The sequence below is a fragment of the Peromyscus eremicus genome, chromosome 19, assembly GCF_949786415.1.
Source record: "Peromyscus eremicus chromosome 19, PerEre_H2_v1, whole genome shotgun sequence".
NCBI classification, from domain to species: domain Eukaryota; kingdom Metazoa; phylum Chordata; class Mammalia; order Rodentia; family Cricetidae; genus Peromyscus; species Peromyscus eremicus.
In genome coordinates, this window is record NC_081435.1 from 26,786,362 (window position 1) to 26,809,397 (window position 23,036).

At 43.5% G+C, this 23,036-nt stretch overlaps 3 protein-coding genes and 1 pseudogene across 4 annotated transcripts in view; all 4 read left to right on the top strand.

Annotated features, from left to right (window-relative positions):
• The window catches only part of LOC131896005 (protocadherin gamma-C5), a 161,485-nt gene that overhangs the window by 15,160 nt on the left and 123,289 nt on the right, over positions 1-23,036 (top strand). Inside the window, exon 1 of one of the 2 annotated variants that reach the window (XM_059246568.1) lies at positions 6,242-8,888. The exons of the other annotated variant lie outside the window; for it this stretch is intronic. Coding sequence (XP_059102551.1) covers positions 6,465-8,888 — 2,424 coding nt within the window. The 5' untranslated portion in view covers positions 6,242-6,464. Of the gene's footprint in view, positions 1-6,241; positions 8,889-23,036 lie in introns of those variants that run through there. 2 annotated transcript variants of the gene reach the window in all.
• On the top strand, positions 5,040-5,146 carry LOC131896221 (small nucleolar RNA SNORA40; annotated as a pseudogene).
• Positions 13,029-16,283, top strand: LOC131896007 (protocadherin gamma-A7-like). Its single transcript, XM_059246576.1, has one exon. The coding sequence runs from the start codon at positions 13,362-13,364 to the stop codon at positions 15,975-15,977; it is 2,616 nt and encodes an 871-aa protein (XP_059102559.1). The 5' UTR covers positions 13,029-13,361; the 3' UTR covers positions 15,978-16,283.
• Positions 19,104-21,893, top strand: LOC131896015 (protocadherin gamma-B4-like). The gene has a single exon (XM_059246584.1). It carries the CDS (start codon positions 19,104-19,106, stop codon positions 21,501-21,503), a length of 2,400 nt encoding a protein of 799 aa, XP_059102567.1. The 3' UTR covers positions 21,504-21,893.

Consider the following 23,036-nt stretch of genomic DNA (forward strand, 5'->3'; position numbering starts at 1 on the left):
AAGGTTATTATTCCATAAGCCCCAAGTGGGGCTTGTACAATCACAAGAAGCTACACTCTTTGAAGCTAACACTGAAGTCCCACATTCAGGATTCTCCAGTCCCCAATGTCAAGGTGGGCATGTGCATGCTGGTGGGCCACCTCAGTGACAGCATCCAACATAGGCTGTACCCTGTGCTGGGGCACAACAATCCTGGGCTCTTCTACATAATACTGCCCATCAGAAAGTCTGGTTACCTGATCATCGAAGTAGTGGTTATAGACATGGGCTCTGAACACAATGCCTGGCTCTCCTGCCTTGTGGGACTCTATAACCTAGAATTGCTCATGGGAGAAGTTGTACTGGGCATAGTTTGAGTGACAAGATGAAGTCCATCACCAATTTCTGACTTTAATAAGAAAATGAAGGTCAGCTACCCTGTTCAGTCCCTGTTACACTGTGTGTAATCTTTGTAGACAGCTTGCAAGAGATATCTCTGGACCTCAGTGCTCACCCATTCCCCTCTGACCCCTCGACAAGCTCCAGCTTTACCTGGTAGTAGTCTTGGCCTTGATCTTTGTGTTCTTCCTCCTTGCCATGGTTGTGGCTATTGCCCTGTGTCTGTGACTCTCCTATAGGCACAACACTGGAGTCTGGTTTGAGCTTGAGCTCTGGTCCAAGACTGCATAGTTTTCCTTTTCCCCAACTGTGATAAGGGAATTTATCATACAGGGTGTTGGATGAACTGCCTAACATTCTTCAGGCACTGAGTTTAGTATTCTCAGTACAAAGCCCAAAGATGTTCTACCACAAGATTGAAGCCTTTGGGGTTGAAAATGCCAACCAGTTACAACAATCCAAATGTGATTTTGATTCAGTCAACTTGCAAGTAGTTTGTTCAGATATTTCCCATGTGTAATTAGGAAGGAACTCATTAACTTAGAGATAAAATACTGCAGATTAAGTACTCCTTGATTCTGTGGTATTTTACTAATTTTTCTGGGTGTCGAGCATGCAGTAAGGAAATCCTTTGTGTTGCAATTGCTCTTCTGTAGAAAGTCTCCTAATGGTCCTAAAATTTTTGTTAATTCTAAAACAATGCAATAAAAATCATTTCAACAAAGTAATAAATCACATTATCATTATGATGTATTATCTGCTCCTTTGTTAGTGCTTTGTTGTGGAAAACTCCTTTACACTGTGTGGAGATGTGTCCCTGTGACTGGTTTAATAAGGGGCTGAATGGTCAATAGCTAGGCAGGATGAGGTTAGGCAGGACTTCTGGGGACAGAGAGGTGTCTGGGAAAAAGAAAAGCAGAGTCACCAGCCAGAAGCAGAGGAAGCAAGACCTGCAGGAGGAGAGGTAAAAGCCATGAGCCATGTGACAGCACATAGATTAATCAAAATGGGTTAATTTGAGTTATAAGAGCTAGTTAGAAACAAGCCTAAGTGAAGGCCAAGCTTTCATAATTAATAATAAGTCTCCATGTCATGATTTGGAGGAGCATACAGAGATACAGCTACTGGCTGCTCCTTGTGGGCTGGAGCCAGCCACCAGTTCCATGCACTAATCTGAGCCACATGGCGGCTGACATAGCAGTTTAAGATTTGTCTCATGCAGTCAGAGAATGTTACAGGTGCTCAGTAAAGATAGATCCAGATTGAAAAAAAAACTCTAAACAGGTTACAGTGTGTTTTTAAAAATGTACATAGGTTTAAAAACTAAAGGAAAATGGGTATAAATAGTCATAGAAAAATAGTTTATATATAATAAGATAAAGTCTTTATAGAGAATAAAATAATAAAAAGAGGATAAGCCACATAAAGATGAAAAATACACAGAGAGTCTGGATCCTATATGGTATCTTGTTGACTTTAAATTTTTTGATTGCTGATGAGTGAACAATAAACGCTAAGAGACATGGGATTGTAGGAGGGACTGCTGAATTAACCAGCCTAGATACTTTAGGAGTGCCTAAACTTTAAAATGGAATTCAAAAAATGTATTGTGTTGGGGAAGAGGTTATGATTTTGCTTCCACAAGAAATGAAATGTTGTGGATTTATTCAAGGTTAAAGAGAATTGGGTTTGATTGGTGGGGGGGAGGGGAGCACCTGAAAAATCTTGACTACAGATATGAAGAAATACACCTACAAACACTACAAGACAAATGATGTACCTGCTCAAACATAAAACAAAAAAAATCATCTTTGGCTGGATTGTGTACAATATACAGTCCATAATTGTGTTAATGCAGATATGTATGTTATTATCTTTAACTGTTTGTGTGTTTTCAGAGCAAGGGGACCAGACACCAATAAAAAAAAAAAACCGGGTGGCTCAGGTGATCCAGCCTCTCAGAGTGCCTCTGTTGCAGTTTCCTCAGAGTTCTGTATCCAGAACAGCTTCAAAGCTGCTGGCTGAGATGGTCTAACCTCACAGACTATTCTAGCCAGGGATACAGATAATCCTTGTGCTTTCTTGTTGCACAGAGAATGGACAACAAATGTTATGGCTAGTGTTTCGAGGACTTCACCATTATCTCAGTGTTCTCAGAGTTTCCTAAAGATTCCATCATCTCCAGACAACAGGAAGCAGTCTAGAGAACACGATGCCCACATTCCCAAGAGGTGGGGTGGATGGGTTTTGGTCATTCAGTGGAATATGGATGTTTGTCATCATTTAAGAGGGTTGGTTTTACAAGTTGTTATTGGTTATGGTCAGGAAAAAGGCTGAACACAAGAGATTATATTCAGGGATCTCTTTCTGAAAGGAAAAGGCAGGGATGTAGTATAGAAATGATGGGAAAAAGGGTGGATTGTTGCGTCTACTTTTGAACAACCACTAGTCTCAAATATTTTACATTGGTATGGATTTTTGTATATTGATACAAGTTTAAGGTTTTTGGGTTTTTTTTGGTTTTTCGAGACAGGGTTTCTCTGTAGCTTTGCGCCTGTCCTGGAACTCACTCGGTAGCCCAGGCTGGCCTCGAACTCACAGAGATCCGCCTGGCTCTACCTCCCGAGTGCTGGGACTAAAGGTGTGCGCCACCACCGCCCGGCAAGTTTAAGGTTATTTTTGTTATACTGTATATGTGTTTCTATTCTTGTTTAAGGTATTGTACCTATGCAGCTCATTTTAAAAAGTAATGTAGGGGTTGGAGATTTAGCTCAGTGGTAGAGTACTTGCCTAGCAAGCACAAGGCCCTGGGTTCTGTCCTCAGCCCTGAAATAATAATAATAATAATAATAATAATAATAATAATAATAATAATGTAAAGTTTTAGTCCTTGAAAGCTATTTGGGATAATAAAGAAATACAGGCTAATAGTCATCTATAACAATCAAGCTTATAGTCCTGTTAGGTATGTTTTCAAGGTTATATGGATATATATTTTAGATAGATAGGTGGTCTTCAAATACTCCAAAGACCTACAGAATATGGCATTTAAAATGTTATAATAACATAAGACTTTTTATGACAGTGAGACAAGTGTGCCCCTGGCAGCACCAATCTACTTCAGAAAAAAAAAGGATGATGATCATTGACGAACCTTCATATGGAGTTTGCCTTCTTTGTGGTAAAAGCTAGCCCTTTAGGCAAGAAACTACCCTTGCCTTGACTGCTGGCACTATGCTGTCCAAATTCGACAAGCAGGACACAAAAGAAGGCAACTGCATAACTTTGCCAAGACAAAGTAGGACAGTCCTTCAAAAATTCCTGCTTTTCAAAAAAGTCTGTCAGATATTCTAGGCCTTTAGGCCAAAGACAGAAACCCTAACATTACAGAGGAACCTTGGGTGACTGCCCAGGCAGCCAGATGTCTCTGTCATTTCTTAGTTTTGAAAGTTATTTGCTCTGCACTTCCTGTTTACTCAGGTAATATTATATCCTTCTCAGGTCTTTGATGAGGTTGAAGACTAGATAGTTATAGTTACAATTTCCATTAGTCATGATAGAAAGTAAATTAGGTATAAAACTTTGGACTCATCAAGAGGGGATAGATACTGGAGTATTTTCTCTAAATTTGCCAAATACAAATGGACTGGACATTGTAAATGTAATTCTAACCTGATAATTCTTCTTATTGCTTATAGTTTTATTATGTTAGAGTTAAAACCTTCCCTTTTTTTAAGACAAAAAGGGGGAAATGTTGCAGAATATGCCTTTACACTGTGTGAAGGTATGTCACTGTGATTGATTTAATAAAGAAATGAATGGCCAGTAGCTAGGCAGGAAGGGATTAGGCAAGACTTCTGGGGCCAGAGAGGTCTCAGGGAAGAAGAAAGGCAGTTGCCAGCCAAAAGCAGAGGCAGCAAGACCTTCAGGAGGAGAGGTAAAAAGCTATGAGCCACATGACAGCACATACATTACTAGAAATGAGTTAATAAGTTATAAGAGCTAGTCAGAAACAAGCCTAAGCTAAGGCCAAGCTTTCATAATTAATAATAACTCTCTATGTCATGATTTGGGGGCCTAGCAGCTCAAAAAAATCCTGCTACAGTGCTTGGCACTGAATTCAAAGCGTTGGACATCCTAAAGAAGCATGCTAACACTGGATTATACTCCTGTCTTGGTAATTGTTCTATTGCTGTGAAAAGACACCATGACTGTGGCAACTCTTATAAAAGAAAACATTTAATTGGGCTTGGTTACAGTTTCAGAGGTTTAGTCCATTGTTCTGGTGGGGCTCATGGCAGCATGCAGGCAAGCATGATACTAGAGGAATAGCTAAAGATTCTACATCTGGATCCAGCAGGCAGCAAGAAGAGGCAGACTCTGGGACTGGCTTGGCCTTTTGAAATCCCAAAGCCCACCCCCAGTGACATACTTCCTTAAACAAAGACAACTACTCCAACAACGCCACAGTTCTTAATCCTTTCAAACAGTGCCACTCCCTAAGCAATGAAATATATGAGCCTATGGGGGGCATTCTTATTCAAACCACAATTCCCAACCCCAGACACTATCTCCCGAATTAAACAGGACTCTATACAATTAAATGATCTACTTACTTTACCTGCAGTCAATCACAAATATCCTGTGTGCAATAAAATAAATACATGTATGTTTTATGTAGCATGGAAGAAGATGCAAAAATAAGTCCTCATTTTCAACTGAAGACTCATTGTCTGTATGAGTTTTGATACATGCAAAAAGGAATATGACATACAAAACAATGAGATGCTGGCATGGATAATGAGGCGTGTCTTGAACATGAAGTCTGTGTTAAAAATACCTGTGAATGGATGTCCATTTCAATGTATCCCTGGCATATCCAAATACAGGTCAATATTCTGAGGTGATAGGAATGAATATGATCTGAATTTGTTCTTAATAGATGTGAAGTGTCAGCATGTGAGAGGTTCCTAAAAGTGAGTTGTTTGAAGAAGTTGCCAGAGATCCTCTGGTGGAAAATGTTTTAGTTGTCATGAGTATGTGTCTTTAATTCAAGGAGAGATAAAAGAATGTGGTGCTGATATCATAACTGGATTAAGCATCTTTCTTGAGAAGGAGAATTTTCAGAAATCTTGAACTTTGGTGACGTCAATGAACAGTAAAGAAAGTACACATGGAATCCCTCAAATAAAAATTTATTGGCAGGCAGTGGTGGTGCTTACCTTTAATTCCAGCATTCAGGATGCAGAAACAGGTCAATCTCTGTGTTTGAGGCCAGCCTGGTCTACAAAGTGAGTTCCAGGACAGTCAGGGCTATACAAAGAAACTGTCTCAAAAAAAAGAAAGAAAGAAGAAAGAAACAAAAAAGAAAAAGAAAAAATTATTGGCTTTGACTTTACAATAAAAATGTTTTATGTAGCCTACACATTTTCACTTCCTTTGCAGTTTTTAAAAGGCATACACAAATGCAGCCTCTGTTACAGCCGTTCCTTAGGTGTTAATGGAAACAGACAATGGCATCTAAAAATGGCAGCTCTTCTACTTCCTGACACTGTAGTAGATTCATTCAGAATGAGTTTGTGGTTATCAATGGCCTTACTGAAAATAGGCAAATGCAGGTGATGATTCAAGACTTCCAGAAAAGTGTAATACCATTTCTATTCTACAAGATTCTAAGAAATACTTCCACATAAAAAAATAAGTGAGTATTTTTCAGGGAACACTTAAGATCATTTGAAATTGAATATATGATTCTTCTGTTTCATCCATTCTCTTATAGAGAGAAATATAAATGTCATACCTGTATATTTAACAGAAATAAAATCCTCTACCAGTGTCACAAAACGGGTGCAGTATGAAGTTAAGACTCTAAGTGTCGCTGTTCCCTAACCCGAGCAAGAAAATCAGTGGGAACTGGGTTGTGTCATGTTGAGATACCAAAAGCTGTGCAGAAATTCTAACCTGAAATGGTTCTCAACTGGTCTCTGTTCATTTAAGGGCTTTTACCTCTGGTTTTGTACATTACAAAGTGGGGCGGAGCTGTTCGTCCTACCAGTAATCGCTGGGAAGTCTTTAACAAGCTAGTCATGGCGGCTCTGCAGAGGCGCCCGCCCTGCGGCGAGCTGCTCCTGTTTTTCAATCTCCTGTGGTGGTTGTGGGGTTCCGAAGCTGGACAGATTCGCTACTCTATTCCCGAGGAACTGGAGAAAGGCTCCTTCGTGGGCAGCATCGCCAAGGACCTGGGGCTGGAGCCCCGCGAGCTGGCGGAGCGCGGGGTCCGCATCGTCTCCAGAGGTAGGTCGCAGCTTTTCTCTCTGAACCCGCGGAGCGGCAGCTTGGTCACCGCGGGGAGGATAGACCGGGAGGAGCTGTGCGCCCAGAGCACGCCCTGCCTCGTGAGCTTTAACATCCTTGTGGAGGATAAACTAAATCTTTATCCCGTGGAAGTGGAAATAGTAGACATTAATGACAATGCACCGCGATTCTTAAAGGAAGACTTGGAAGTGAAAATTCTCGAAAATGCAGCTCCATCCTCTCGTTTTCTACTAATGGATGTCTATGACCCTGATGTGGGAGTGAACTCCGTTCAGAGCTTCAAGCTCAGCGGTAGTAGTCATTTCTCAGTACATGTGCAAAGCCAAGCCCACGGGCCCAAGTACCCGGAGCTGGTGTTGGAGCACACCCTGGACAGGGAGGGAGAAGCGGTTCACCATCTGATCCTCACTGCCATGGACGGTGGTGACCCTGTCCGAACAGGCATGGCACGAATTCTGGTAACTGTCGTAGATGCGAATGACAATGCTCCAGTATTTACTCAGCCTGTCTATCGTGTGAGTGTTCCTGAAAATCTACCAGTGGGTTCACGGGTGTTAACAGTTAATGCCACAGACCAAGATGAAGGAGTCCATGCAGAAATAACATACTCCTTTGTGAAGATCACAGAAGAGATCTCGCAGATTTTCTGCTTAGATCGTTTAACTGGAGAAATTTCCACCTCTGAGGCTCTAGACTATGAGGATTCGAAATTTTATGAGCTGGACGTTGAAGCTCGGGATCAGCCAGGTCTTCAAGACAGAGCAAAAGTTTTAATAACCATCTTGGATGTGAACGACAACACGCCAGAAGTGGTCGTTACGTCTGGTAGCAGAGCAGTTGCTGAAAACGCACCTCCGGGGACGGTGATTGCTCTTTTTCAAGTTTACGACAAAGACTCTGAACAGAATGGCCTGGTAACGTGCTCTATCGCAGAAAGTCTCCCATTTAAACTGGAAGAATCGTTAGACAATTATTTTCGATTAGTGACAAATACAGAACTGGATCGGGAACAGGTGTCCTCATATAACATCACTGTGACAGCCACGGACAGAGGAGTGCCACCTCTGTCTACCGTGAGGTTCATCTCCTTAGATGTGGCAGACATTAATGACAACCCACCCGTCTTCTCCCGCTCGTCCTACTCGGTTTATGTACCTGAGAATAACCCCAAGGGCATCTCCATCTTCTCTTTGAACGCTGTGGACCCCGATAGTGAAGAGAATGCCGAAATTATCTACTCTCTGACCAAAGAAACCCTCCAGGGTACACCTCTATCCTCCTTCCTCTCTATCAACTCCAACACTGGTGTCCTGTATGCACTGTGTTCCTTTGACTATGAACAGTTTAGAGAACTGAATCTACTGGTGTCAGCCAGCGACAGAGGGACACCCCCACTCAGCAGCAATGTGTCACTAAACTTGTTTGTGCTGGACCAGAATGATAACGTACCTGAGATCCTCTACCCTGCCCTCCCCACTGATGGTTCTACTGGTGTGGAACTGGCTCCCCGCTCTGCAGAGCCTGGTTATCTAGTAACCAAGGTGGTAGCAGTGGACAAAGACTCAGGACAGAACGCCTGGCTGTCCTACCGCCTGATCAAGGCCAGCGAGCCAGGGCTCTTTTCAGTGGGACTGCATACGGGTGAGGTACGCACTGCTCGGGCCCTGCTGGACAGAGATGCTCTGAAGCAAAGCCTGGTGGTAGCTGTGCAGGACCACGGCCAGCCTCCTCTCTCATCTACTGTGACACTCACTGTGGCTGTGGCCAGCAGCATTCCTGACATCCTGGCTGATCTGGGCAGCCTAGATCTTCCACACAAATCTGATGATTCGAGCCTCACAGTCTACCTGGTGGTGGCCGTGGCCACCGTCTCTTGCGTCTTTCTTGCTTTTGTCATGGGGCTGCTAGTACTCAGGCTGTGGCACTGGCATAAGTCAAGATTGCTGAAGGCCACAAGGAAAGGTGTGTCAAATCTGTCCACTTCACACTTTGTGGGTATTGATGGGGTGCAGGCTTTTCTGCAGACCTATTCCCATGAGGTCTCCCTCACAGCAGACTCAAGGAAGAGCCATCTGATCTTTCCCCAGCCCAACTATGCCCACACACTCATCAGTCAGGAGGGCTGTGAGAAAACTGAGCCCTTACTGACACAGGAAGATTTAACTTTTTGCAAAGAGGAAGACTCTCTTGATCAGGTAAGTTTATTGCTTTTATTTAAAAAAAAAAAGAGGAAATTGTAATTTTCTCTTTGAACAGCGGTAAAGTCTTTTCTCTTTTGCAATGAATGATATTTGTCATTGTTTGCTTATGAAATGTCTCCCAGAGATCCAAGGCTTGCTCTCCAATAAAAGTAGTCAGACTTGAGCTTTTGGAAAGGTATGGCATTGTAAGGATCCTGATCTCATCAATGGATTGATCCACTGATGGGTTCATAATTGGGTGGACTATTGGGAAGTGATGGAAGCTTTGAGTGGGGGGGTCCCCAGTAGAAGGAAGCTGGTTTCTTGGAGATAAAACCTTGAAGGGTGTAAATATTACCCCTGGACTTGTGTGAACAGCCTTGCTCTACCACATGATCCTACTGTGATGTTCAGCCTCACTGCAACCTCAGAGCAATAGAGCCAGGTTACAGTGAACGAAACTCTGAACCTGTGAGTCAAAAACAAATCTTCCTCCCTTTCAAACAAATTTAAGATGTTTTCATCACAACAATGAAAATGCAACTAAAATAATTCTGATGTTCTCCATTTTTATCAGCAGAGCTCAGTCTCTTCTTGATTTTCATTGGGAAAAGCTTTTATTTCATACTCTAGACTTGTTTGCTCCTTTTTTCTGTACCATTGATTTTGTACATCTCATTCTCAAGGGTTTTTCCTGTTATAGGACAGTTAAGCAATTTCTATTCTAAGCTGAAAATGGAATTAAAGAATCTACTATGTACAATTAAGATCTTAGCCTTTCATTTTCCCTCAGTATTACATAATAATTGCAGATGTCTTCCAAAATGGTGGAGATTGGAGACTTGTCACTGGAGAGTCATTTTCCTTTTTTTTTTTTTTTTTTTAGACAAGGTTTCCTGTATCCCAGTCTGTCCTCACTTAGCTGACCTTGAACTTTTAATTCTCCTGCCTCTGCTTCGGTGGTGTGCACTACCACACCTGGTTTACACAGTGCTGAGAATCAAACCCAGGGCTTTGTGCATGCTAGGCAAGCACTCTACCAACTTTTGCCAGTTCTTAGTGAAAGTTATGTGCACATTCTTTATCTCTGCATCTTGGTTGTTTCTTCCCATATTTGCCCTTTTCCTGTCCTACTTGGTGAGAGTTGGCTTTCTGTTCCAGAATTTTTTTGTGAGCTTTGACTAATTTTGGCTTGGTGATAAACCAATTCCTGCTGTACATGTTGAGTATAGACACTTTCAAAGCTGGATTGCTTTGCTGATCTGCTGTCCTTTATAGTCTCATTCTTTCACAGGGCATAGATTGAATATCACATGTTTGTCTCAGATCTTCGAAAAGAGGAAAACACATAACCTTCCAAACGTTCTCAGGGCTGTTGAAAACCCCTTTATGGTTCTTGCTTCGGTCAGAGGTCACAAATGCACTGGACTTCATTTTGGCTGCTGCCGCTTCGATGGTAGCAAAGAAACAGTCCTTTTTACTTCTTATGAATTAAATTTAAAAATCACTGATGCCTGTGGAGGGCACTACCTAATCTTTGGTGCTTAAAAAATTGAATAAGCTGAGTGGTGATGGTGCACGCCTTTAATCCCATCACTCGGGAGGCAGAGCCAGGTGAATCTCTGTGAGTTCGAGGCCAGCCTGGTCTACAGAGCGAGATCCAGGACAGGCACCAAAACTACACAGAGAAACCCTGTCTCAAAAAACAAAACAAAAACAAAACAAAAAAAACACAACTAAATAATATGCTTAGAACCATTTGTCACTTGTTTGAGCCAATGAAAATCTCTATGGTCTTCTAATTGAAACTAAAATTTTTAAACCTCGCTTTATCTACCTCACACAATTCTGGAAGATGAAATAAAACAACTTTGTGAACTCTTTCTTCATCAGTAGAGTAGTATAGTAGACAAGTGTTGACATCACCATTATTATAATTGTTGAATTGTTAAATAAATTACAGTGGCATGTGTGTATTAGGTACTTGATAGTATTTAATAATGAAAATGAGTTTTAATATAAAATCACTTACAGGAAATACCTCTAAAAATACAGACTGACTGGTGAGTTGGAGGACAAAAGCTTAACAGATACAATGAAAATTTACATAATTTAGCATTTAAAGAAAATAAGCTTCTGTCATATAGGAACTCTATACTTAATACAAAAGAACTTTGTATCTAAGTATTTGAAGGAAATGGGGATTATCATTTAGAGAAATTGGTTTTACTATTTATGGCCGAAGATAGAAATAATGTTATGGATTACCAAGCAGAAAATGGTGAATCTTTTCATTGTCAAAGTTATTCTAACAAGAATAACAAGAAAGGGACTCCTAATGAGGTGGGAGAGTCTGCGATTGGCCCTCCTCAAAAGTAAGCTGATGACGATTAGGTAGGTGTGGTGATGCACATCTTAGTTCCAGAACTTACGAGATTGAAGTGGGAGAAGTCTGAAGCTAGCCTGTGCTACATAGTGAGAAGCTGCCTCAAAAGAGTAGGGGGTAAAATTGATAGCCAAGGAATTAATACAATTCAGAAGATTTGATAATTTGATGAGTTGTTGAACAATTGATTTTTCCCAATCCTGAGTTAGAAGATTCTATGATCCAACAGTAGAACAGGCTGACTATCATATAACTGAATTTGGTGTGCACGTGCAATAAAAACCTATCTTAGAATACGTATTGAAAATGTACGATGCTCTCCTTTGTAACCTGATGCTGACATAATAAAGATAAGTTAAGAGACTGAAATCCAGCTCTGTGGTACAGTATTTCCAGCTATGCACAAAACCCCGATGTCAGTCCTCAGCACTACAAAGCTAAGTAGCAATGAGCTTGCCTTGCTTACCTGATGCCCTTGCTTTAAACACTACTACAAGGAAGGAAGAGGGAGGGAGGAAGAGAGGGAAGAGAAAAAAGAAAAGAAAATGGACAGAAAAAGAGAGAAGAAGAAAAACAAAACTATTAGATTAATTTTTTTAGACAAGATCTAGAACTCTCTGTGTGGCCCAGGCTGGCTTTAAACTTGTGATCCTCCTGCCTCCATCCACCTCCCAAATGCTAGACTACCACCATACTTGACTAGTTTGTGCTTTAAATAAGAAGATAGGAGTAACACATGTCTTCCTAAGCCAATAATGTGCCATTTACGTGTTTGTAATTATTATGGAAGTGTTTGTTTCCAATCATGACTTTTCAAATCTGTTAGTTTGAACACTGATAATATGATTCTTCGATTTTGTTTTAATTCAGTATTAATTTTAAACAATCTATATCCTATGTATTAGTCATGTGAATTAAATAGCCTCCTACACAAATATGGTTATTTGTTTCATAAGCTCTGAGAAGACCAGAGCTGTTTTACTGTATCATCAATTTTGAGTGATTTTAAACTATATCTTGAATACCCATCAACACTGCCAAAGCTAGCTAACTGGGTTTCATGGGTAAATGCCTGGTTGATTTTAGTCTTTCACCTGAGTTTCCTGTGGCCATATAATTTGAACAAATAAAACACTTCACTGTAGAAAAATCTGTCAGATTCTACTCCCACAGTAGTCATTTATTCATGTGAGCTGATCAACTATTAAACATCGGGAAATCATAAACTAAAGGAAACTTTTTTATCAACTTACCATGCAAATAATTAATACCAAGCTAAGTGTCAGAGAGTTTGACCGTGTATTGGGTTTTGAATCCTCATGGAAACAAATCCGCAAGATCACCTGGCTGTTTTATCATCTGCATAAATCATCCATTCCTAATCAAACAGCTGTCGAGGTGACAGTCGTCAAGGGGAAAGAATAAACTGGCAGAGAGAGAGTTATTGTAAAGTACCTACATTTTTATTAAGAAATCAACTAAATAGAGCTCCAAAAAAATGGTTCATCAACAGAAAATTTCACAGAGAAGGTAAAATATTATATAAAGATATATTTGCAGTGTGGAATTACCGTATAGATTTTAATAACCTTTACATGTTTGCCTGCAAACGCTTAATTTTCTCTGACTAAAATGTGAATTGGTGCTCAAGAACGTAACTTCAAAGTTGCTTCGTGGAAGATACTTTTTTAAGTATTTGGATTTATCAAATAGTCTATACCTTAAAATGTATCTTTAAAGTGTGCTCGTGGTGTCTGGAGTGAAGAAACTTAAGTAAAAAGATGTTTGAAGAATTAAGCAGCTTTATGTAAAATCAGTTCATTTTACTTCAAGATGGTGCAGTAACTTAGTAAGGACTCTGCGCGCCGCTGTTCACCAACCAGGAGAAGGTGGTGCCGGAGCTCAGAACCACCGAGTTTACAGCACAAAGAGAGGACAGACTGATACTAGCTAGCCCTCCTCCGAGCTGCGCCAGACTCAGGCCTTTATTCAGCTGGATTACCGGCTTCTCTTTCGCACACTGGGGGTCCGGACGGACACAATTGGGTCCTGAAGCCCATTCCGAGACCTCTTGGGGTCTGAGCAAGATCCGCAGGACAGCAATGGCGACTGGGCAGAGGGGCGCGGACTACAGAGGATTCGTGTTGCTCTCCATTCTCCTGGGGACCGGGTGGGAAGCCCGAGCAGGAAAGATTCTCTACTCCGTGTCTGAAGAGACAGACAAAGGGTCTTTTGTGGGAAATGTCACCAAGGATCTGGGACTGCAGCCTCGGGAGCTGGCGGAGCGCGGAGTCCGCATCATCTCCAAAGGTAAGACCCAGCTTTTCTCTCTGAACCCGCGAAGCGGCAGCTTGGTTACGGCAGGCAGGATAGACCGGGAGGAGCTGTGCGCCCAGAGCCCGCGGTGCCTCATAAGCTTTAACATCTTGGTAGAAGACAAAATGAATCTTTACCCTATAGAGGTGGAAATAATGGATGTTAATGACAATGCTCCCAGATTCTTAACGGAAGAAATAAACATAAAAATAATGGAGAATGCAGTTCCCGGGGTGCAGTTTCCACTAAAGGAAGCTACAGATTCAGATGTGGGCATGAACTCCCTCCAAAAATACCAGCTCAGCCCCAATCGCCACTTCTCTCTGGTTGTGCAAAGTGGAGAAGATGGGACTAAGTACCCGGAACTGGTGCTGGAGAAGGTTCTTGATCGGGAAGAGGAGGGGATTCACCATCTGGTCCTCACGGCCTATGATGGCGGAGACCCACCCAAATCTGGCACTGCCAGCATCCGTGTGACAGTGGTGGATGTAAATGATCACACGCCAGTCTTCTCTCTACCCCGGTATCAAGCTACAGTCCCTGAGAACGTGCCAGTAGGCACAAGACTTCTCACAGTAAGTGCTGTCGACTTGGATGAGGGAGTCAACGGGGAAGTGACATATTCTTTCTGGAAAATAACTCCAGAACTTCTACAAATATTCCAACTGGACTCCCTTACAGGAGAATTGTCTACTTTAAAAGGTCTGGATTATGAAGAATCCGGCTTCTATGAACTGGAAGTTCAGGCTCAAGATGGTGCTGGTAGTCTGACCAAGGCAAAAGTACTGATCACGATTTTGGACGTGAATGACAATGCCCCAGGAGTGACTGTCACATCTGTGAGCAGCCCAGTCCCTGAAGATACACCCCCTGGGACAGTGGTGGCTCTTTTCTACCTCCAAGACAAAGATTCAGGGAAGAATGGTGAGGTGACCTGCTCTTTTCCAGAAAACCTGCCTTTTAAGTTAGAACGATCAATTGATAATTATTACAGGTTGGTCACTGCACAAAACCTGGACCGGGAAAGGATGCCTATGTACAACATCACACTGAAAGCCACGGATGGTGGAATTCCTCCTCTGTCCACAGAAACTCACATATCCATTCATGTGTCAGACACCAATGACAACCCACCCACCTTCTCTGATTCCTCTTACTCCATCTACATCCCCGAGAACAATCCGAGAGGCTCCTCCATCTTCTCAGTGACTGCTCAAGACCCTGACATCGACAAGAATGCCCAAGTCACTTATGCTTTGGCTGAGGACACCATCCAGGGGGTCCCAGTGTCTTCCTATATCTCCATCAACTCTGACACTGGTGTGCTATATGCACTCGGATCCTTCGACTATGAGCAGTTTCGGAATCTACAACTAAGAGTGACTGCACGTGACAGCGGGGACCCACCTCTCAGCAGTAATGTGTCATTGAACCTCTTTGTGCTGGACAAGAATGACAACGCCCCTGAGATCCTGTACCCTACCCTCCCCACTGATGGTTCCACAGGGGTGGAGCTGGCTCCCCGCTCTGCAGAGCCCGGATACCTAGTGACCAAGGTGGTGGCGGTGGACAAAGACTCGGGCCCAAATGCTTGGCTGTCCTACCGTCTGCTCAAAGCCAGCGAGCCAGGCCTGTTCTCAGTAGGGCTACACACAGGTGAGGTGCGCACAGCGAGGGCCCTTCTGGACAGAGAGGCGCTTAAACAGAGCCTTGTGGTAGCCGTCCAGGACCACGGCCAGCCCCCACTCTCAGCCACTGTGACACTCACAGTGGCTGTGGCCAACAGCATTCCTGATGTTCTGGCAGACCTAAGCAGCATCCGGACCCCCAGCGAACCTGATGATTCAGACCTCACTCTCTACCTGGTGGTGGCGGTGGCCACTGTTTCCTGCGTTTTCCTTGTCTTTGTCACTGTGTTGTTGGCTCTCAGACTGTGGCGCTGGCACAAGTCACACGGGCTACAGGCTTCAGGTGGCGGGCTGGAAGATGTGCCTGCCTCGCACTTCGTAGGTTTGGATGGGGTTCAGGCTTTCCTACAAACATATTCCCATGAGGTTTCACTCACGGCAGACTCTCGAAAGAGCCACATTATCTTCCCTCAGCCCAACTACGTGGATACACTTATCAGCCAGGACAGCATTGAGAAAAGTGACTCTTTGTTAACATCCATAGATTTTCAAGAATGTAAGGGTGAAGCCCCAAGTGCGCAGGTGAGTTCACGTCCTTGCTTTTTCTGTGTGCCTGTGTGTGCAGGGTTCTCACGATGCCAGGTGTCACCTTCGATTGCTTTCCACCTTGTCTGTTGGGGGAGGGCCTCTTATTTAAAGCCAGAGCTGGCCGATTTGACGAATGTGGCTAGTCGGCTTGCTCTGAGATCCCTGTCTTTGTCTCTCGCGCTCTAGGATCACAGGTGGGCCGCCATGCCTACCTGGTACTTACATGGGTTCTTGGGATCCAAACCGAGACTCTCACGCTTTCAGGCAGGGCTAGCAATTTATCCATGAGCCATCTCCAAAGGCCCGTCTTCCCTTATCTTTATTTCTACAAGACTTATATTTTGAGTGAAATATTTCTATAATTTTGCAAAAACAAGAACTTCGAAAACGTAGGTTTAAAACCATTAAAATGTTGCAGGAAAGTTTACCATTTTATTTCAGTGATTGTACTTTCGCAAGAAGCACATAGATTGTGATATCTTTTAATTAAACCCTGTGGACAAGAATGTGAATAAGTAGGCTAACACATTTTTGTGCTGTCTACCGACTTTCCACTTCATTTTCTTAACTCAGATGTCATCTAAGTGAAAACGAATTGTTGAGTCTTTCTCTTTGGCTACTTTCCAAGGATTCTTCTTAGAACTCAAATCTGTGAAGGAGTGTTAATGGTCTTTTCAACCTGAAGCATTTCTCTGCTTTGCTTCTGTCTCCATGTAATTCAACTGAGCAGCCTTAGAGAGCATGATTACTTGCTCAGCTATGTAAAGCATGCCCATCTACTAAAGTTGGGTTGCTTGTAGAATATTAGATAGATGCTTAAGGATGAATGAAATGTGTCCAGCTGAGCGGATACCTTACTCAGTAAAATGCTTCCTGCACAAGCATGAATACCTGAGTTTAAGTCTCAATACTCATATGAAAAATGCAGTTATAGAGATGCATTTTTAACCCAGTGCTGGGGAGGCCGAGACATGCAGATCTCTGGGATTCATCTGGCTAGCCTAACCTAAGTGGTGAAGCCCTAGTCCCAGTGAGAGATCCTGACTCAAAAAATAGGGTGGATGATTCCTGGGGAACAATGCCTGATATGTTCCTCTGGCCTCCATACACAGTTCACACAAAAGAATGAAATGTGTCAAGCATCACTAAGATCTGTACAAAAAATAGACATGGTGGGGCTGGAGAGATGGCTCAGAGGTTAAGAGCACTGGCTGTTCTTCCAGAGGTCCTGAGTTCAATTCCCAGCAACCACATGGTGGTTCACAACCATCCATAATGAGATCTGGTGCCCTCTTCTGGCCTGCAAGCCTACATGTAGGCAGAATATTGTATACATAATAAATAAATAAATCTTTAAAAAAAATAGACATGGTATCTAATACCACACTAAAATTAATTAGTCAAAATAGATGAAGTATGTCACTTAAGAGGACAGTGCAGGGTACGTGTGGTGGTTTCCCTTGACTGCAACACTCAGGAGACAGAAGCAAGACCTCTAGGCCAGCCTCTTCTATTACCACCCCAGTATCTTTTCAAGTGCTGTAACTCTGTTTGAAAAATGGACAACTGCATGTCTTCACACACAACTCCAACGTATTCTTTTGGTAGTACTCTAGCTGAAGTGTCTGTGAAGATACTGGGAAAGCTGGTTCTACAAAATAACCACCTCAAATTGTCAAACCCAAGATCAAGTTCATTTTCATTTATCCATTCTTCTGGGGAACAAAAGATTAGAAATAATAAGTTTGGGGATTGACTACTTCCATATTCTTTCACAGAGTGTTTTCTAAACTACACTTGTCTGTAAGAGGGATGTGACAAGGTAATAATGACTACTGGGACCCTCTGAATGCTAATTAAAAGTTTTTTCTGTATTTTTGGTAGTATGAGAGAATATTTCGCTCCTGTGGTGTTCCAATGTGTAATCATTTAGGAAAAGAACAATATTGCATTTTGTGAAGAAAGACACACTGGTGTAATAGGGTTTCCAGATATAATGAGAAGAAACTGCCCTAATCAACACATATTAGATTCTCAAATACATTTTTAAACAAAGAGAGGAGCTATTGAAAGCAAGTTTCCCAGGAAGGTTCCCCTCCAGTTCTGAAGTTATCTTGAAATATAAAGCAAGTGCGTAAGAAGGGGCCTGTACTGGAGTTCTGTAGACTTTAGTCCTTTGGTCACAAGGTAAACTACCGTTCCCTTGGTGATTTGAATACTGACTTCATAGTTTATCATGAGAATAACTGTGATGGGAGATGGGTGGTTAACAGTTCAGCCTGTATGATTTCTTTACCTGAGATAGTGGAGGTGAAGATCACATAATACTACCGTAAGGCAATTGTTCCAAGTATTTTTCAAAACGAAATGAGTTGGATGATGAGTATGAGTTCCACCTTTGAAAAAACACATTTAATCCCAACGTTTGGGAGGCAGAAGCAGGTGGATCTCTGTAATTCAAGGCCAGCCTGGTGGATATATCTCCAGGACAGTCACACTATGTAGACAGACCCTATCTCAAAAGAAGGAAAAGGAGTAGGGGGACAAAGAAATGAAGAAGGAGGAGGAGGAAGAGGAGGAGGACGAGGACGAGGATGAGGAGGAAGAGGAGGAGGAGGAGGAGGAGGAGGAGGAGGAGGACGAGGAGGAGGAGGAGGAGAAGAAGAAGAAGAAGAAGAAGAAGAAGAAGAAGAAGAAAAGAAATGACACTCTTAGAAAATGAAGTATATCAGAATAGATATGCCTTTAAAAGGAGATAAAGCACTAGGAATAAAAAAGAAGAAGAAGGAAAATTATCCCACCTTATTGCTGCTCAATAAACACGCAATGTTATTGCTCCCTGGAATTATTTAGGCCAAGACTGTGTTACAGTCATGTTTGGCTCACTAGTGGAGTATTAAAGATTAAAGCACGCTTATGTCAACAGATATTATGACTTTAGAGACAAAATCCTGGAAATTTGTGCTAAAAAGCGTTTCCAACAATAGGTTTTGAATGTTATTAAATATATGGAAACTACTGATTAAAAACTTCAAACAGCAGAGGCTGCAGTTTCCTACTGTGGACTTTGGGTGTCGCTGTTGGCCAGACTGGAGAGCCTGAAGCGCCACTTCCCGCGCAGCCGCAGAGTGCTTTCCTGTCGCCCTTTCTCCGCCTTATCCTTTACACCGCTTCTCCCAAGCAAAAGAAGAATCGTTTCGTAGACTAGAACTGTCATCAAAGTCCATTTGGAGCCCGGAATATCCGCAGCACGGAGCTTCCTCGTAACCCGACGTCTCCAGGCTGGTGAGCAAGCAAAGGGAAACCAGAAGGATGCGGGAGGGCGCTGCCCAGAGGCGCCGGGTGCAGAGGCAGCTAAAGCTCCTTCCCTTCCTGCTGTCTTTGTTCTGCCCCGCGCTCTCTGGGCAAATCCGCTACAAGATCCCCGAGGAAATGCCCACCGGCTCGGTAGTGGGGAACCTCGCCAAGGACCTGGGCTTCAGTGTCCAGGAGCTACCGACGCGAAAGCTGCGTATCAGTTCTGAGAAGCCTTACTTTAGTGTGAGCGCAACCAGCGGGGAGTTGCTAGTGAGCAGCAGGCTGGACAGGGAGCAGATTTGCGGGAAGAAGCCGGTGTGCGTTCTGGAATTTGAGGCTGTTGCTGAACATCCGTTGAACTTTTATCATGTGAACGTGGAGCTTGAGGACATTAATGATCACATACCAAAATTCACGCACACATCCTTTGAATTGCAAATAAGTGAGTCCACAAAACCAGGGACACGATTTATCTTAGGATCCGCCCATGATGCAGATATTGGAACCAATTCTCTGCAGAATTACCAGCTGAGTCCCAATGATCATTTTTCACTGGTGAATAAAGAGAAGTCAGACGGTAGTAAATACCCTGAAATGGTATTGGAGACACCTCTAGACCGGGAGAGGCAGAAATCCTACCACTTGACCTTGACTGCTTTGGACTTTGGGCATCCACCCCTCAACAGCACTGCGCAAATACAAGTCCTAGTGACTGATGCCAATGATAATCCTCCAGTGTTCAGCCAAGATATATACAGGGTGAGCCTTCCAGAAAACGTGCACCCAGGAACCACGGTGCTTAGGGTGGCTGCCACAGACCAGGACGAGGGTGTCAATTCCGAGATCACGTTCTCTTTTAGCGAAGCTGGTCAGATCACCCAATTTAATCTGGATTCTAATACCGGGGAAATTACCACTCTGGATACATTAGACTTCGAAGAAGTCAAAGAATATTCCCTTGTTTTGGAAGCAAGGGATGGTGGGGGGATGATTGCACAATGTACAGTGGAGATAGAAGTCTTGGATGAAAACGACCATGTCCCTGAAGTGTTATTTCAATCTCTACCGGATCTCATAATGGAGGACGCCGAACCAGGAACACACGTCGCTCTGTTTAAAACCCGAGACAAAGATTCTGGACGCAATGGAGAAGTTATCTGCAAATTAGAAGGCGGCGCTCCGTTTAAAATACTCACATCTTCAAGAAACACGTATAAATTAGTGACGGACGGGGTTCTAGACCGCGAGCAGAACCCAGAATACAACATTACTATCAGAGCCACCGACAAGGGTGACCCACCCCTCTCTTCCAGCTCTAGTGTCATCTTGCGTATTGGCGATGTGAACGATAACGCTCCAGTTTTCACAAAGGTTTCATACGTGGTCCAAGTTTCGGAAAACAATCCGCCTGGAGCCTCCATCGCTCAAGTCAGCGCCTCTGACCCGGATTTGGGGTCCAATGGTCACATCTCCTACTCCATCATAGCCAGCGACCTGGAACCTAAATCGCTGTGGTCCTATGTGACTGTGAACGCACAGAGCGGAGTGGTGTTCGCTCAGCGCGCCTTCGACCACGAGCAGCTGCGCTCCTTCCAGCTGACTCTGCAGGCGCGCGACCAGGGCTCGCCCGCGCTCAGCGCCAACGTGAGCATGCGCGTGCTGGTGGGCGACCGCAACGACAATGCACCGCGTGTGCTGTACCCCGCGCTGGAGCTCGATGGTTCCGCGCTCTTCGACATGGTGCCACGCGCTGCCGAACCCGGATACCTGGTCACTAAGGTGGTGGCGGTGGACGCAGACTCCGGACACAACGCCTGGCTGTCATACCACGTGCTGCAGGCCAGCGATCCCGGGCTCTTCAGCCTGGGGCTGCGCACTGGCGAGGTGCGCACGGCACGGGCTTTGGGCGACAGGGACGCATCGCGGCAGCGCCTTCTGGTCGCTGTGCGCGATGGTGGACAGCCACCGCTCTCGGCTACAGCCACGCTGCACCTGATCTTTGCTGACAGCCTGCAGGAGATCCTGCCAGACCTCAGAGATGATCCTCTGCCCCCTGACCCTCAAGCCGAGCTTCAGTTTTACTTGGTGGTGGCCTTGGCCTTGATTTCTGTGCTTTTCCTCCTGGCTGTGATTCTAGCCATCGCACTTCGACTGCGACACTCCTCCAGCAGCAAGGCTTGGGGCTGCTTTCAGTCAGAAGTTGTGGTTCCCCCCAACTACAGTGATGGTACTTTGTCGTATTCCTACAACCTGTGTGCTGCACCTACGGGGAAGGCAGAATTTAACTCCCTGACATGTAATGATCAGTTGAATTCAGGACAAGATATACTTTTTGGAGATTCAGCGGGGGCCTTGTTTCCACTTTGTAATTCCAGTGAGTCAACCTCCCACCAGGTGAGTTTCCTGCGAGCATAATGTACTCCTTTCTACTCAGTTCTCCATATTCTCAGGAACTATATATACTTTCCAGATAGAGCCAGTTCTTAAGGCAATAATAGTGAAGAGTTAGTGGTGGGGTTAAATGTTAGAGCACCTGCCTAGTATACCGACTCAGTCCCTAAGAACACCATGAAAAGTTTTAGTGGGTTAAAGTGTTCACGGGAGCTAGAGAGAGACTCAGCAGTTAAGAGCACTGGCTGCTCTTCCAGAGGACTCAGGTTTAATTCCCATCACTCACATAGCAGCTGATAGTTGTCTATAACTCCAGTCTCAAGAGATCTGACTCCCTCTTCTGGCCTCTGACGGTACCAGGCACACACAATGCACAGACACACATGCAGACAAAACAATACCCATTAAACAAATAAATAATCTTGAACAGTGACCATATAATTCTTCAATAATAAAGTATGAGCACTTCTGTGCCTTGTAAGTATAATGTACCAACCTCAGGTGTTCAGTAGGTGGTCTTAACTACAATGTGAAAAATCTACTGACTCTCCTTAGAATTTAATGAGATTTCTCCATGAATTTTCTTCCTGTTGCTTAATACAAGATGAATACTTGTTGTAGCTTGGACATACTGTAAGTATAAAAGCAGTCATTGAGCTGGATGTGGTGGTTCACATCTTTAATCCGAGCACACGGGATACAGAGCAGGTGGATCTCTGAGTTTGAAGCCAGCCTAGTCCTACAGAGTGAATTCCAGGACAGGCAGGGCTACACAGAGAAACCCTGTCTAGAAAAACCAAAACCAAAACAAACAAAAAAGTTACAATTGGAAGTTTCTTGTCCCAACTGCCTGTTGTAACTGGAGGTGGAGCCTTTCTGTCCTGATTGCCTGGTCCCAAATAAACACACAGAAGTATATGTTAATTATAAATGTTTGGCTGATGGCTCAGGCTTAATACTAGTTAGCTCTTACATTTAAATTAACCCATATTTCTTTTCTATGCTTTGCCATGTGGTTCATGGCTTATTACCTCATTTTCTATATGTCTTGCTTCCTCAGCAGCTGGCTGGCATCTCTCTTGACTCTGCCTTTCCTTCTTCCTATATCTCAGTTTGGCTTTTCTGCCCTGCCTTTTTCTGCCTAACTGTAGGTCAAAACAGTTGTATTTATCAACCAATGAGAGCAACGCATATTCACATCATACAGAATCCCACAGCAGCCTATTCCCAAATAACCACTCTGAGGCTTATATTAATTGTAAATGCTCTGTCAATAGCTGAGGCTTATTACTAATTAGCTCTTACATTTTAAATTAACCCATATTCCTTATTTCTTTTCTGTCATGTGGTGGTACCTTTATTAGTATGACATGTTCATCTCCTGCTCCCTCTGCATCGGCTACCAACTCCTCTGACTCCACCCTTCTTCCTCCCAGCATTCTCAGTTTGGCTGTCCCACCTATACTTCCTGCCTGGCTACCTGCCTTTATTAACCAATGAGAGTAACACATATTCACAGTGTACAGAAAGATTATTCCACAGCAAAAAGGTCATTGA